This window comes from Helobdella robusta, assembly GCF_000326865.2.
Source record: "Helobdella robusta unplaced genomic scaffold HELROscaffold_3, whole genome shotgun sequence".
NCBI classification, from domain to species: domain Eukaryota; kingdom Metazoa; phylum Annelida; class Clitellata; order Rhynchobdellida; family Glossiphoniidae; genus Helobdella; species Helobdella robusta.
In genome coordinates, this window is record NW_008704501.1 from 4,304,615 (window position 1) to 4,320,138 (window position 15,524).

Below are 15,524 nucleotides of genomic sequence, written 5' to 3' on the forward strand. Positions count from 1 at the left end.
CAACTTGGCTTCGTAAATATTCAGTGGAAAATTTCGCAGACGTAATCAACAAAATGAATGAACCAAACTTTTGCAAAATTAATAAGAGCAAATTGAACTAAAGATATGGCAACATGGTGCCTTTACTTTGAAAGATTACTTGAACAACCAACCAGGAATTGGCAGATCCCTGGGCCAAGTGGATCCTAGGCAGAGAATGACGGCATCGTTGAAGTTGACAAGTTCTCTGATTGATTTATTTTTGCCAACATGCACACCTGTTTGAAATTCAATTCCTTCAGCCACCATCAGATCGATCCTTCTCTGCACCACCTTCATTTGGTTAAAAAAGATTATCCCTAATTTATAAAAATATTTCAGAATCATTCCAAAACCAAAGAACCAAGATTTCACAAAAAGAACAATCACTGTATAAAATTACTATAATTATTTTTTAATTTTTTTTTAATATTGTTAAAACTTCTTGACCGTCAGCATTATTAAAGCTTCTCAGTAAGCAAAAGTTATTGAAAAGCTCTCGTATGCTCTTAAGAACAGTTTGTAAGCCATTTAGAACTGTTTGTGCACGTGATATACTCCAGATTAGTTATTCGTGATGTTTGAAAATGACGAATACAATTTAAACTGAAAACGAAAAGGTGGAATGATAAAAAAACAAAGGAGCAGAATAAATGCATACCTCCTTGCTTAGCTTCATAGTTGGAATGCCGTACCTAAGTAGGCCTCCGATCTCGTCGTTGCGTTCGTATACAACCACGTTGTGACCAGCCTGTGTGCGTGTAGAATCCGACGATATAAAATCAAGCAAGAAGTACGACGAATCGTCCACAACCGTAATTAATCTAACGCTAAAGTTCTTCATTCTTGAAACTTCTGATTAAAAAATGCATATAAATCACAGAATGAGCAACGACGTCTACCGACTTTGTTGAGTTGCGCAGCGGCGGCCAAACCAGCAGGTCCACTGCCAATGATGGCAATTTGCTTGCCGGTGAAGTCCTGCGGAGGGTCAGGTACCATGTATCCGTGGTTCCAAGCGTAGTCGATGATGGCGTTCTCTATGTTCTTTATCGTTACTGGAGGTTCGTTGATGGCCAGAACACACGCACCCTACGTTATGAGAAAAAAAACTACGTGTCTATTATCTAAATTGTGTCTATTGTCTAAATCGGGTCTATAGATATACTACTAGAAAATTACTATAATGTGGTTTATGAGGTTGAAAATAAATATCAAAATCGTGTTTGCCTGCAACTGAGTACATATAGCAAGAGCAATGACAGACCCCAAACCCACGCGCGCACACACATACACACACAAACACACACACAAAGCACGTAAATGATACAAAACAGCAGCGGCAACAAGAATAACGACACAAACCTCGCAAGGTGCAGGACACACGCGACCTGTAAACTCAGGAAAGTTGTTGGTCTGCAACAGTGTCACCAATGCCTCCTTCCAGTTTTGCTGTTCAATGTAATGTCATCAGTGTTTTTTATAATTATACGGCTAGAACTTAAAGAGTTTGAAATAAAATCTCTTGAAATTTTTTTCCAAATTTGATACAAGTCTGCTGTACAAACTTGATTTTGATTAATTTGAAATTAAAATACCAAACCTATTTGAATAAATAAAATAAGAACCAACTTTGAAGACCAGATCATTCCATTTAGGGATGATGTTGCCGAGAGGACAACCATGATCGGACTGACAGAATGGAACGCCACAGTCCATGCACCTGGATTATTAATTCATTAAGATTTAGACAGACGCCAAAAAAATCATATATAAAGAAAATATCAGTGCATCATATTTTGTACAAGAAAATCTTTAACAACTGAAAAATGAAATGATGAGTGGAACCGACCTGGCAGCTTGAACTTGTATGTACTTTTGCACGCCAGCATGATTGTATATCTCATTCCAATCATTCACCCTCTCCTCAACCTTCCTGTACTGGTTCTTGGATCGCTTGTATTTCACGAAACCTCTGTTTTAGATGTTTCGATGGATGTTTAATTTAGTTGTATTAGTTGAATTGAAAAAACATATTTTTGCTACCAAGAGTAACAATAATTAATAAATTCAGTGAACAATAGAAAAAAAGTAAACCAAATAAGTGTCATATCATAGAAAATTTTCGACCAAATTTCTTTACATTTAACGGGGCTGTCTATAAAGGTTACGCGCTTTGCATTGGGGATGGAGTCAAGAATTTTATGAAACTTTGTGACAAGGGGAGAGGGGAATAAAAGTTTATGTAATGTCACGTTTCGCTCTTTAAAAAACCTTGTTATAGACTTTTTATCACAAAAAAATGAATGAAGAAAGCAAACTTTTTCTTGTCAAGTTGATGTTTGATGAAGTCTGGAATGATCTCTTCGATATCATCAACGTCATCGACGTGTCCATTATCAACGGTGATGTCCTGGTAGGCTCCTGTCTTCTCTTCAATGTTCTCCTCATTCAAATCAACTGCGAGATCGTCTGCTCCTAACATCAACTGGCCCTGTTAAGATTATTTCACGTCCATGCAAGCTCTTACATTATGATCGTTTTTTACAAAAAAAAAATTATCTTCCATTTCAATAATTGTTAAAAATTTATAATTATAACTTCGACGCCAGCCTGTTAGTTTATCACGATCGCATGCATGTAATAAGAGCAATTCGTTAAAGCAACATACTCTCTATGATAAAATACAGAGTTTTTTATGATTATTTCAAAATAAAACACCACAGACATTGGCACTTCAATGATATCATAGTGTAGAGGATCTGTAGCACTGGTACATAATCCATCCAACTTCGTTGTAAAACTTAGGCAATAAATAACGAAACAGGAAACTAAGAAGCCAGTAGCATTTTCTAACAACACACTAGTATAACAGCAACATTTATTCTTACTCTACAAATTCTTTCACGGTAGAGTTTGTTTAGATTTTAGGTTTGAAATTTGGCTGGCGAAAAACGTTATGCAAAATATTCTGATTTTGAATGCGCAAAAAACACACCGGTGTATAGTTTAAAAAACGAAATTAACATACATCAACTTTGAAAGACTAACAAATAATACTGATAATGTTTAACAAGTCTTTAAATAAGATTTTAAATAAATTCTAAATAATATCAACAACACTTTATTTCAATAACTAACTACTATTTTCGTTTATTTGGCAATAAAGTCAAAGTGCTATAATAAAAAAAATTTAACGCAAACTAAAACAAACAATGAAAAATTGAATAATTTAAAGAACATTAAATGAAAGACTAAGCATATATCCATACCAAACTTTCAATATCTTGTGCGAGCTCGTTGTCCTGATGTGAAATAAAAAAATAAATAAACTGAAAATTATGAGAACGCAGAAGAAAAAAATTCCTGAAACTGAAAATTGCATACATGGTAATAAGGAAGACCAATAATCTTAACAAGAAAGCATGCTTCTAACTAACACGTAACCAATATTTAGCTATCTATCTATCTTTCGCGCCCCCTTGAATCACTCCTAATAACATACCGAAAAACAAACTGAATGCTGTGTGTGGTACGTAGTGATTTCAAATATTTCAAAAGTTCTAATTCGCTTGATAATTTAAAAAAATCAATATTGTCTTAATTTAAACAATGCTTATGCGGATATATTTAATTGTGAATGTTATCAATAAATATTAAAAAACAACAAGATGAACAAGGAAAGATAATCATAGAAATAAAAATTTAGAAAAAATGTAGAAAAAAAGAATAAAAACAAACGGCAGACTGACCACTTCCTTCCTCGTTTTGAGGACATCTTCGAGAATGACATTATCCTCCTTGTACTGCATCTCCTCATCCTCCATCTGCATCCTCAACTCATCCTCAACTTTCTTCAACTCCTCTTCAGCTGCAACTTCTTCAAGTGCGCGTCTGTACTCGTGTGGGAAGACCTGCTCGCAGGATGTTCAACACGAGTTTCCAGCATTTTTTAATTCGTGAGTCCAATGTATGTGTTCAAGGTATAACAATATTTTTTGTTTGTAAGATTATTCAAATCTAAAAAACCCAAGGTTTATAAAATAACTCTACATTCTCTAGAAAAAAGTAAAAATTTTGTGACAGGCACACAAAATGGTATTATACAAAATTACAATTAAAAAAGCAACTCAATTCATGGAAAGGAAAGGGGAGCAGTGTAAGTAAACAGAAGATAGTGCACAAACTTTGATGAAGTCCTGCAACGAGGCCTCCCAGTTGTCCAGCAAAGATGAGGCCAGCGTCGATCCCGTCTTCTGAACAAACTCCTTCAAAATATCTTCCAACCACTTTTTATCCTCATCTTCATCAACGTCCTCCAGGGCTACCATCTCCAAGTTGCATCTTCAACAATTTATCGAAATGTTCAATTTGTCAAGGAATGCCGACGTCGCATGCAGATAGCAAAAAACCAATCAAAAAGTTGAAAATTTTTTCCGAAGAAACTTTAAATGGCAAACTTTAACTACCAGAACTCAACCATAGAAGATAAAAATTTTTGCGCAATCCATACAATTACAATTGAAAACATGAACCTTGATCTGAACTGCTTCTCTCGATCATACACAAAGGCAAGCCCGCCAGACATGCCAGCTGCAAAGTTCCTACCAACAATGCCCAACACAACAGCTCGACCTCCCGTCATGTACTCACATCCGTGATCACCGCAGCCCTAACAAGCAAATTATTCATTGGAAGTCAACTTCAAAACGGCAATGAGACTATTGTAGATAATGAAAATTAGCTTTTTGTAGTTGAACATTTTTAATTATGCGGTTTTCGACTGACCTCACAAACAGCAATGGCCCCAGAATTTCTGACACAGAACCTCTCGGCAGCCTGACCTCTAAAGAATGCTTTGCCTGACGTTGCCCCATACAAAACAACGTTGCCCACAATTATGTTGTTCTCCGACTGAAACTCTTTCGGCATATTCTTAGGTGGGTAAACTATGATCTCACCACCACATAAACCCTGACAAATCATCAAAAGACAAACATTCAGAGATCAGAAAATGTTAATTATGACCTTTGATAAGTTGCAATATTAAAAATAGTATTTAATAACAGAGCCTAAAAGTAGTATTATTCAAAATAAAAATTTCAACAAAGCCAGCATTAAAACAAGAAACAAGCATTCGTATATTAGCTGTCTGTTTTAAATCATTTAAAAGCAAAATATGGATTAACAAACAAACAAACCAACAAACAAATAGATGCACGAACCTTTCCAACGTAATCATTCGCATCTCCTTGCAGTTCCACGTAGATGCCCTTGGCGAGGAATGCACAGAAGCTCTGACCAGCTGACCCAACCATCTTTATCACGATACTCTTGTCAGGCAGGCCCTCCTCTGCATACTTCCTAATGTGTTTGCAACGTCAATTTCTAACAATATACATTCCTGTGCTAAAGTGTTGCATGTTTAAAAAAAATTTCCCACATATTCAACAAAAATTTGATCGCTAGCCATAGAACAAACATATTTTATAGAGTGAGTAATCAAAATATATCACAACGAAAATCTCCGCATTCCTGATTCAAGTAGAACGACAATAACTTGTTAAGAATGAAAAGACTAACAGCGACAGAACGTTGCTCAGCATGGCTCCAAAGGCTCGGTGGTAGTTGGTTATTGCTAGATTAATTTCAATGGATGGCTCCTTGCCGTCGATGACACTCTGCACCTGCTGGATAACTTGGTGGTCCTGTTCATAGAAACATTGCATGGACGAGTTGTCATTTGTTAATGAGGAATAATGTACATAAAAATGAATTAAACTTTTCTTGTTTGATTTCATATTACGCAACAAGACATAAAATCACTTCTAAAAACTTGACACAATTTTAAATTTTAGACTAAAATATTTAACATTTCGGTTACATCAACGAAAAAAATATTTTAATTGAAAATTCAAGTAAGTTGTCAGCCAATATCAATGACGACCGACCAGTTTTTCTGTAACGTTGAAATCTTGCGGTACAGTTCCTCCTCTTATGTTCGCATTCGGTCTCAAGGTCAAAGCATTCAAGAGAATAGGTTCAAAGTTCAAGAGCTTAGCTTTTGCAATTGTTGGTGTTGGAGAAAAGACCAATTTGTCAGTTCTGCCGATGAGTTCCTGGAAGGTTCTGAATCCCAATTTGGCCATGATGGATCGAACATCTTCTGCTAACATAAACATGTAATTGACCACATGCTCGGGTTTGCCTGTGAACTTCGCTCTCAACACTGGATCCTGTGCAAATGATTTTATTACGCTCCATGGAAAAACTAAATGAAGTTTCAAATCTTGTTAAGCAAATTTTCATTGAATAAAAAACACATTTGAAATTTGTTTATTGGATCGATCCAAGCCAAAGTCATATAATTTTTACCATAAAATATTTATCCAAATTAAAGTAAGCCTTAAACTTATATTGTGCAAAAGTTAATGATTGAACCTGAGTAGCAATGCCAACAGGGCAGGTGTTGAGATGGCACTTCCTCATCATGGTGCATCCGAGAACAATCAAAGGTGCCGTTGCAAATCCAAACTCATCTGCTCCTAACATGGCTCCAATCACAATGTCACGACCTACGTGAATCATCAACGCGCTCGTGTTTTACTAAATGCTTATGCCAATTGAATATTAGAGAAATTTCGAAAAAATAGAACTTATTATTAGCTTGCATTTTCTGCACATCGCAATTTAAATCGTTTTTCGACCACAGCACAAAATAACTTCCTTGACGTCATCATTTCCAAAACGTTATACACATCCGAGAACAATCAAGGGTGCCGTTGCAAATCAAAACTCATCCGCTCCTAACATGGCTCCATACACATCTGCAGCAGCACTAACATCATCATCACGGCAAGAATGAAGAACCAACCAACCAACCAGTTCTCAACTGCCCATCAACCTGAAGGACTACTCGTGACCGCAAATCATTCATGACCAGTGTCTGATGAGTTTCGGACAATCCCAGCTCCCACGGCAGGCCCGCGTGTTTGATGCCCGTCCAACTGCTCGCTCCTGTGCCTCCATCGTGGCCCGATATTGTTATGTGGCCTGCTTTCGCCTGGTTTTTCGTTTAAATGAAAATACAAGATGAGACTAGAATATAATAGAACTAGTAATTTATTATCAGAAAAATAAAATCGCCATTTAAATAAAAGAAAAAGAAAAAAATAGCCCTTATATATAACGCGCACTCTAGAGTTTTACTTATTTTTAAATATCATTTTTCAGAAAATAATAGTACTTCTCGTTTATAACACGTCTATGGCTTTTTCTATTTAATAATGTGTGCGTAACATGCAAAGAATGACGCTAAAATGAAATTTACATGAATAAAAAAAAAGATGGACATGAACCTTGGCAACACCCGACGCCACAACGCCAACACCAACTTCTGCTACTAGCTTCACACTTATCCTGGCTTGTGGGTTGGCCGACTTCAAGTCGTATATCAACTGAGAATTTTGGGAAAGAATATTTATTAATTTTTTGCTTCTGTGTACCCTATAGGAACAACGTTAGGAGGAATAACAAAGCAAACTGACCTGTGAGAGATCCTCGATGGAGTAAATGTCATGGTGAGGGGGGGGACTGATGAGGCCCACCCCAGGAATCGACTTACGAACTTCTGCTATCTCCTTTGTTATCTGCAAATAACAAACTGCAGCCGTCAGTTATTACCGTGAAATAAAAAAAAAATTTCAAAAACTTTGTATTAAAAACAGCGTATAATAAGCAATGAGTTTAGTTCCATGTACTTCATGTGCTAATACAAATATAAGTTAACATACAAGTACGAAAACTGCAAATGAAATGAATGTTCGATACAGACCTTGTATCCAGGAAGCTCGCCACCCTCTCCTGGTTTGGCCCCTTGAGCCATTTTGATCTGTATCTCGTCGGCGTGGGAGAGGTAGGAACTCGTCACTCCAAATCTTCCCGAGGCCACCTAAGATGGAAAATAAAACAATGAAAACTGAATGGCTAGCTAACTAGCTGTTCCGCGTGATAACATTTGTGCTGCTCGCTAATCTTAGACTTTTAATTCAATTAATTTTATTTTATTTGCAAATATCAAATTTATAGCTCAAGATCAATGGTATGATTTAGAAACTTTATAAGATAAATTCACAATGACATAAAACAAGCAAGATCGTCATTAAAATAATCTGAGTGACAAATGTTTCAACGCAAAAGAGAAAAAGAACTATTGAATAAATAAAGAAACCACTGAATAAATGATGGAGCCTACCTGCTTGATGGCCGATCGAGTGCTGTTCTTCGGATCGTTGGTCAAATACCTCGACGGGTCCTCCCCTCCTTCACCTGAATGAATTTAAATCACCACATTGAATTTTAATTCTTATAAAATATTCTTTGAAACGATAAAGTAGCATATTCAGAAGAAGAAGAAGAAAGTTGGACTAACCTGTATTGCTTCTGCCTCCCACCCTGTTCATAGCAATTGCAAGAGCTGTGTGCGCTTCATAAGATATGCTGCCGAAACTCATGGCACCTGCAAAGTTATTTAGCCAGTCATTTTATAATAACTTATAACAACAAATTATATACAAACCACAATGATGTGACACTAGCTAAAAAGTAACCGAAAACATTAACGTGAACAAAAAAGCGTGCACATCTGATAGTCAATCAATCAATCAATCGATCAATCGATCAATCGATCAATCGATCAATCGATCAATCGATCAATCGATCGATCGATCGATCGATCGACCGATCGACCGATCGACCGATCGACCGGCCGACCTACCAACCAGCCAACCAACCAACCAACCAACCAACCAACCAACCAACCAACCAACCAACCAACCAACCAGCCAATCAATCAATCAATCAATCAATCAATCATTCAATCATTCAATCACTCAATGATTACCTGTGCAGAACCTCTTCACGATGCTGGCTGCAGATTCAACTTCATTGATGTCCAGTGGCCTTCCATCATACACGAAATCCATCTGCCCCCTTAGCGTGCAATGACGAACACTTTCGTTGGCTGTCTCCACAAACTTCTCAAAAGCTGCAACACTGTTCTCACGAGAGGCATCCTGCATTTGTTTGTTTGTGATGAAAACGACTTTCAAAACAATCATAATTACGATTATTAACAAAACTCAAATGAAATGAAATAATCATGAAGAGACCTGCAAGTTAGCGATGGTCTTGGGGTCGTTGATGTGCTGCTCGCCTCCTCCTCTCCAATGCAGGTATCCAGGTGTTGTTACCAACTTGTTGTCACATTCCCTATCTGCAAACGCGAAGTTGTGTCTGTTCATCGCCTAAACGTGTTTCAGCGTTTTATTTCAGTTAAAAAAATACAAAACAAACTTTAAAGTTTTTTTCAATGAATGAAGAAATTGTTAGCAAGATGAACCTCGAGAGCCAATATAGCAAACGTGGTCCCTCCAATTCTTGACGGAGTGCCAGGGAAACATTTCTGAATAACTTCATCTGCTAAGCCAACCGCCTCAAATATTTGGGCACCCTTATCACGTTAATGTTGACGGTTCATTATTTAAATTATATACACAAATTTAGAATGTTCAACATGTGAATTTACTAGGCAAATCATGAATGTAATTACTTAAGGAAGTATGAGTCGTACATTTATAAAACAACACACACAACCATCCTAAATGCCAATTAATTAATCCTTATCTCGTATTCCTTACTATGCAACTTTAACTAATTCCATGACAATCTGTGCATCAACTGTTCATCATCAACAAAGCAATCACATCCATTTAACAAGTGTTGATCAAACTTTGAAGCTAAAGCAAAAAATACGTTTAATCCCACACCAATCAATCATCACGATTTAAACAATATCAATTAAATAAAAATTGTTGATTATAAAGAAATCGTTGTTGACAGAAATTCGATGAAACTGATTAAAAAATCAAAAAAATAACTTCTTCAAGCAACTTTTTAAAAAATTAACAACAAAACAAACATTTTCAATTTTTAAGATAAGATATAAAAAGAATGCAATGACCTTGTAACTATGCAGTGTACTAATGCCCATCTTGGACATGACCTTGGCAATGCCATTTGCAACGGCCAGAACGTAATTTGAGACAATTTCCGTGTCTTCAAGAGGAGGATCCAACTTGTGCTGTCTCCTCAGAGCATTCATCGTTTCGTAGACGAGGTAGGGGCATATGGCATCTGCTCCGAAACCCAGCAGCAAACAAAAGTCATGCACCTCTCTGCGTTGTTCCAATCAATTGTAACAAATTAATGAAGAAATTAAAAACATACGAAAAAACGAACTCATTAAAAATAATTTTATCTTGTATAAAACGAGAATTTGAAAATATAAAAATTTGAAAGCAGTAAAAACGTTCGCACCTAGCTTCACCAGTCTCCACAATGAGAGCAACCTTCATTCTCAGTTTCTTTCTGATCAAGTGGTTGTGGACAGCCCCCAACGCCAGCAAAGAACTTATTGTAGATAATTCAATTTATAACAACGATATTTAAATTTAGATTAAATTAAATAATGATACTAATATTAAATATATTAAATTTGCACAAGTGCGAAAGCAGAAATACAAATAGAAATAAATAATGCCCCACGACGGCTCTGACTTTTTCTCATTCAAAGATATAATTTCGAAACAAGACTTTCAGAAAAATTCTTCAAATGAACAAAAATTACAACATAACTCAAGAAAGCAAATCAGAACCGTTAGATCGGTTAGCACAGCTTAATAATGCAAGCACCTAGATAGCACCAATGCCAGCCAACCTTATTGGAACCAATCTCCTCCCAGCCTTCTTATCAGAGAGCACAATGATCTGGAAGCCCTCGAGTGCAGCCTGTTCGGCTGTGTGGCAGATGTTATCGATGGCAGGTACCAAGCCATCGATATCTTGGTGCACTGGGTACATTATGTGGATGGTCTTCGTCTGTGTGTGTGTGTGCGTGTGTGTGTGCGTGTGTGTGTGTGTGTGTGTGTGTGTGTGTGTGTGTACATTTGTTCTTCGTTATTTCATCAGCTGTTTATTATAACTTCAAGTTTTATCTGTATATTTTTCTTGAGATTATTTATTATAAAGTAAATTTTATGAGTTAGATTGTTTCAAAATGAATAAGTTTAAATGAACATTTGCAAAGAGAATAAATAACGAGGCAGCCTAACCCTCCATCCTTTGTATGAGGTGAATGTGATGATTGACATATCTTGTCTGGATAGGACTGGCTGTTCAAGCCACAACCTCTTGCACTGATTGGCTGACGGATCCAAAATGTTGTACTCTGGACCAATGGGGCAAGCCTGTATTCATTCACGTTATGAAATTACACATTAAGAAAATGTTCATTCAGATTTTGCTTGCAGTGTTCAACACCACATGAATATTCACTCACATAGTACTACATGAAACTTTTCAAATGGAAATGGCCTATTTATTGGAAAAAATATATTTATAATACTGATATTGGCTGCAACAACGATGATGATGACGATGATGATAAATTTAATTTATGATGGAAACATTGTAGGAAGGAGGGTGTCAGCATGTTTTAAATGGACTGCAGCACGAATGTAACCGAAAAAGTAAGTCGAAGAGTGGTGAGAATATTTGCAGTCTCTTCCTCAACTCAGTGAAATGGTGAATTAACACGAACAACAATGTTAAGTGAACGTGAATAAATGAATGAGTGCTTTAATGAATGAATGAATGGATGGATGAATGAATGAATAAATGAATGAATGAATGAATGAATGAATGAATGAATGAATGAATGAATGAATGAATGAATGAATGAATGAATGAATGAATGAATGAATGAATGAATGAATGAATGAATGAATGAATGAATGAATGAATGAATGAATGAATGAATGAATGAATGAATGAATGAATGAATGAATGAATGAATGAATGAACGAATGAATGAACGAACGAACGAACGAACGAACTAACAAATGAACGAATAAATCAATCAAACAAATAATCAAGCAAAGAATCTGAAAAATCAAGAAATAATTGAATGGTTAACTACTAAACAAAAAATGAAACCAACCAACCGATTGATCAAACATAAACAAACTACAAAGCAGAGAGCAGAATAAATAAACAGAAGCAAACAAGGGCGCCAGGAGAACTGATGAGAAGAGGAAATGAAGAGATGGAGCACAATCATTGAACAAATAAGGAACTATTCGCAAGAATCAATTGACGACAAACACACACACACATAATAACGCTGTATAAAGTTCACCAATGTTTGTTGAAACACCAATTGATCAATCAACTAAACAATCATCCTACCAACCAGTCAATCAATTAATTAATTAATAACAAAAGTCACAAACCACAAACACCGAACTAACCAGGGACATGACAATTTTCTCTCTAAACGGATCGATAGGTGGGTTGGTGACCTGTGCAAACAACTGCTTGAAGTAATCGAACAGCGTGGGATTGTACTGGGACAAGCAGGCGAATGGAGAATCATTCCCCATGGAGCCCAGAGCTTCCTTTCTACAAAATTATGAAACATCACAACCTCAAGTTTAAGACGAGACCAAGTTCAGTCAACAGACACTACTACATTATTCATTACAACTGATTACAGGTACCCATTCCTCTAACCGAATAATCATTTAAACCATGAGAAGGATCATAAAAAGGTCCATCAGAAGCAATCCAGCCTACACTAACTTGTTAACGATCATGTTGATGACGAGCATGTTCAGTATTTCGAGATTCCAGCCGAACATGGGCAGCCTTCTGTCCTCCTCCATGATCGATCCTCTGTACTTCGTCATGTTGGCTGAGCTGTCTCGACGCTGAAGTCGCTTCTGACTCCGATGATCGTGGTACATGTCCGTCAGTGTGAACGTCTGCAAGCAACAGCATTGATCGATTGAATGATACATTCATTCATTCATTTATTCATTCATTCATTCATCCATTCACTCATTCATTCATTCATTCATTCGTTCGTTCGTTCGTTCATTCATTCATTCAGTTGCGGATTGGTTGACCTCTTCATTGAGCCAGTCGATGACAGGGTAGAGGGAGGATATCTGTTTCTTGATGTCCTCATCTCTTATGAACATCTTCTTCTTCGTGTCCACCAGCAACAGTCTGCCCGGCTTCAAACGACCCTGGTTGTCAGGTGGTGAATCATTTTGTTACGTGTGCTAATTAACGTCATATAAAAAAAAGTTATGCGATACATTTAAGTTATATGTCTAAATGTTGCATAATGTCTAAAAGTAATACAGATAATCGTGAATAAGTAGCTTTTTAACTATTCAAACTAATTAAAAAATAGCAAAAATTATACAACATTAAAACTCGCAAAACACTTTCTTCTAATTTAAATACAGAATTATGGATAAAAATAAAAAATTTGATTGGATATCCAAATAAGATGAAGAGAAACATGATTGAGAGCCAAAAGGAACCTTGAAGACAATTTCACTGGGATCGAGATCCGTAACTCCCACTTCACTGGCCATGTACATGTGGTTTGATTTGGTGACGTAATATCTCGATGGTCTCAAACCATTCCTATCCAGAATAGCCCCAATGTATCGGCCGTCAGTGAATGTGAACAGTGCTGATGTGCAGTTGGTAGAATATTCGAGTGTATGAAATGAAATGTAACTACATAACAACATTTGAAGTAGCTATGCTTTTGAAAGCAACGAAAAAATGCACATAGAGAAATAAATAGCAAGGCAAACCGACCGGGTCCGTCCCATGGCTCCATTGTGTAGGCACTCCACCTGTAAAATGCCTTCTTCTCATCGGGCATGCAGGTGTCGTTCTGCCATGCCTCTGGCACCATCGTCACAATCACCTGCGTTCCAAACAACATCACATCATCATTTCATCATCTCCTACCGAGATTTTCAAGACTTGTTACAGAAGAATGTTTATATGTAGTAACCCATGAACAACTTTTGAGTAATAAGTGGCAGTAATGAAAGGAGAGAACGTATTGCAAATGAGATTTTAACTCACTCACCTCAGGCAACTTCCTCCCACCAGCAATGGTTAAAAACTCGAGAACATTATCGAAACTTCCCGAGTCAGACATGCCCGCCTCAACGACGGGGAAGAGTTTCTGCAAATCCTCTCCAAACAACTTGCTCTCCATGACCCCCTCACGCGCGTGGATCAAATTCACGTTACCTTTCAACGTGTTGATCTCCCCATTGTGGGCAATCACTCTGTGTCGTGTGAAGGCAGTTTGTACAACAGTTAATCACAAAAGGAAAAACTAATAAACTACTTCTCACAGCGATTAAACGTACGCAGAAATCTCAAAATATGCTCCAAAACAAAGACATAGTAATGAGAAAGAGTATCAGCATGAGAAGAGAACAGATGCAAAACTGTTTGATTGAAAGGTGATGATATATCGTTGGAGAAGCATAAAGGTAAGTACAACTTTGCATTTTTCATAAGTTGTTTATGAACTTCAAACTATCTCCTCCAAAGAATAATCTTAGATAACAGTATGCGATTATAGAAAAATAAACTTGTTATAATGTTGAAGCGTGTTTTCAAACAATAAGTAATTGAAATTTTTTTAAATATAAATATATATTACGATACGTTAATCATATGTGTTTTTATGTACTTATATTTTAATAACCTTAAATGCTACACATACCTCCTGAAATGCAGTTTGACTAATAAGTTTATCTAACCATAACCATGCTTGGTTATTTGATTTAGTAATATAAATAGATTACGTACATACCCAGCCAACCAAACAAAACAGCATCATATCAGTTTTTGGGTGTTTTACTATTGTAGAGATAACAATAATAATAAACACTTGCAATAGATATTCTAGTACAAATAAATATGACCTGGGCCCAATAGTACTCGCATATTGATTCATTCATTCACAACCATTTTCTATGCCTCTTTCTATAAAGTTAGTTATTCAGTGGGCTTAGGCAGGGTGCATAAATAAATAATAATAATAATGAAAAACACTTTTTATTGTATTATTATTATTATTACTTTAAACTTGTAGATACAAAAAAAGCTTATGGATAACATGTGAGGTGATGAAAACAAAAATGTTTATTTATTTGTACATGTAACAAAAAACAAGACTGAACATATCAGACCGAGCCGTCAATTAGACTAATGCTATTTTAAGCAATAATCTTACATGATGATGTTACATAAGTAGATTCAGGGACATTTTGAAAGAAGAATTGCTGCTATTGGTGAGTTCTGAAACTATTTAAACTCAATTTTTCAACTAACAATTAAATGCAGTTCTCAAACTAGTCCAAGGAATCATTATTAATTCAGCTATGTGGAGTTGAATAAACAAAATTAGAAAAAACTGCACACTTGAAATAAAAAATTTCTAAACGTAAGAAAATAAAACTAAAAAATTGTTGAGACTTTGGATAAAGGCATGAAAGAAGCATGCAAACTAATGCGTAAAAAAAATTTTAATTTAACCTAATGCAATAAATAAGTCAACC

General features: G+C 36.2%; 1 protein-coding gene across 1 annotated transcript in view; it reads right to left on the reverse strand.

Annotated features, from left to right (window-relative positions):
• HELRODRAFT_65256 (hypothetical protein) overlaps positions 1-15,524 on the reverse strand; it is a gene marked incomplete at both ends in the record, with an annotated part of 28,007 nt that overhangs the window by 1,675 nt on the left and 10,808 nt on the right. The window contains 34 exons of the mRNA XM_009021345.1: positions 153-312; positions 680-769; positions 925-1,110; positions 1,384-1,470; positions 1,651-1,741; positions 1,871-1,993; positions 2,340-2,446; positions 3,897-3,932; positions 4,206-4,362; positions 4,554-4,690; positions 4,807-4,992; positions 5,244-5,382; positions 5,602-5,726; positions 5,970-6,254; positions 6,460-6,593; positions 6,901-7,081; positions 7,377-7,475; positions 7,566-7,667; positions 7,853-7,969; positions 8,273-8,346; positions 8,450-8,536; positions 8,921-9,092; positions 9,189-9,323; positions 9,419-9,529; positions 10,040-10,253; positions 10,396-10,488; positions 10,796-10,956; positions 11,190-11,324; positions 12,387-12,537; positions 12,718-12,854; positions 13,044-13,166; positions 13,470-13,624; positions 13,756-13,867; positions 14,036-14,240. Of these exons, the coding sequence (XP_009019593.1) occupies positions 153-312; positions 680-769; positions 925-1,110; positions 1,384-1,470; positions 1,651-1,741; positions 1,871-1,993; positions 2,340-2,446; positions 3,897-3,932; positions 4,206-4,362; positions 4,554-4,690; positions 4,807-4,992; positions 5,244-5,382; positions 5,602-5,726; positions 5,970-6,254; positions 6,460-6,593; positions 6,901-7,081; positions 7,377-7,475; positions 7,566-7,667; positions 7,853-7,969; positions 8,273-8,346; positions 8,450-8,536; positions 8,921-9,092; positions 9,189-9,323; positions 9,419-9,529; positions 10,040-10,253; positions 10,396-10,488; positions 10,796-10,956; positions 11,190-11,324; positions 12,387-12,537; positions 12,718-12,854; positions 13,044-13,166; positions 13,470-13,624; positions 13,756-13,867; positions 14,036-14,240 (4,607 nt within the window). The remainder of the gene's footprint in view (positions 1-152; positions 313-679; positions 770-924; positions 1,111-1,383; positions 1,471-1,650; positions 1,742-1,870; positions 1,994-2,339; positions 2,447-3,896; positions 3,933-4,205; positions 4,363-4,553; positions 4,691-4,806; positions 4,993-5,243; positions 5,383-5,601; positions 5,727-5,969; positions 6,255-6,459; positions 6,594-6,900; positions 7,082-7,376; positions 7,476-7,565; positions 7,668-7,852; positions 7,970-8,272; positions 8,347-8,449; positions 8,537-8,920; positions 9,093-9,188; positions 9,324-9,418; positions 9,530-10,039; positions 10,254-10,395; positions 10,489-10,795; positions 10,957-11,189; positions 11,325-12,386; positions 12,538-12,717; positions 12,855-13,043; positions 13,167-13,469; positions 13,625-13,755; positions 13,868-14,035; positions 14,241-15,524) is intronic.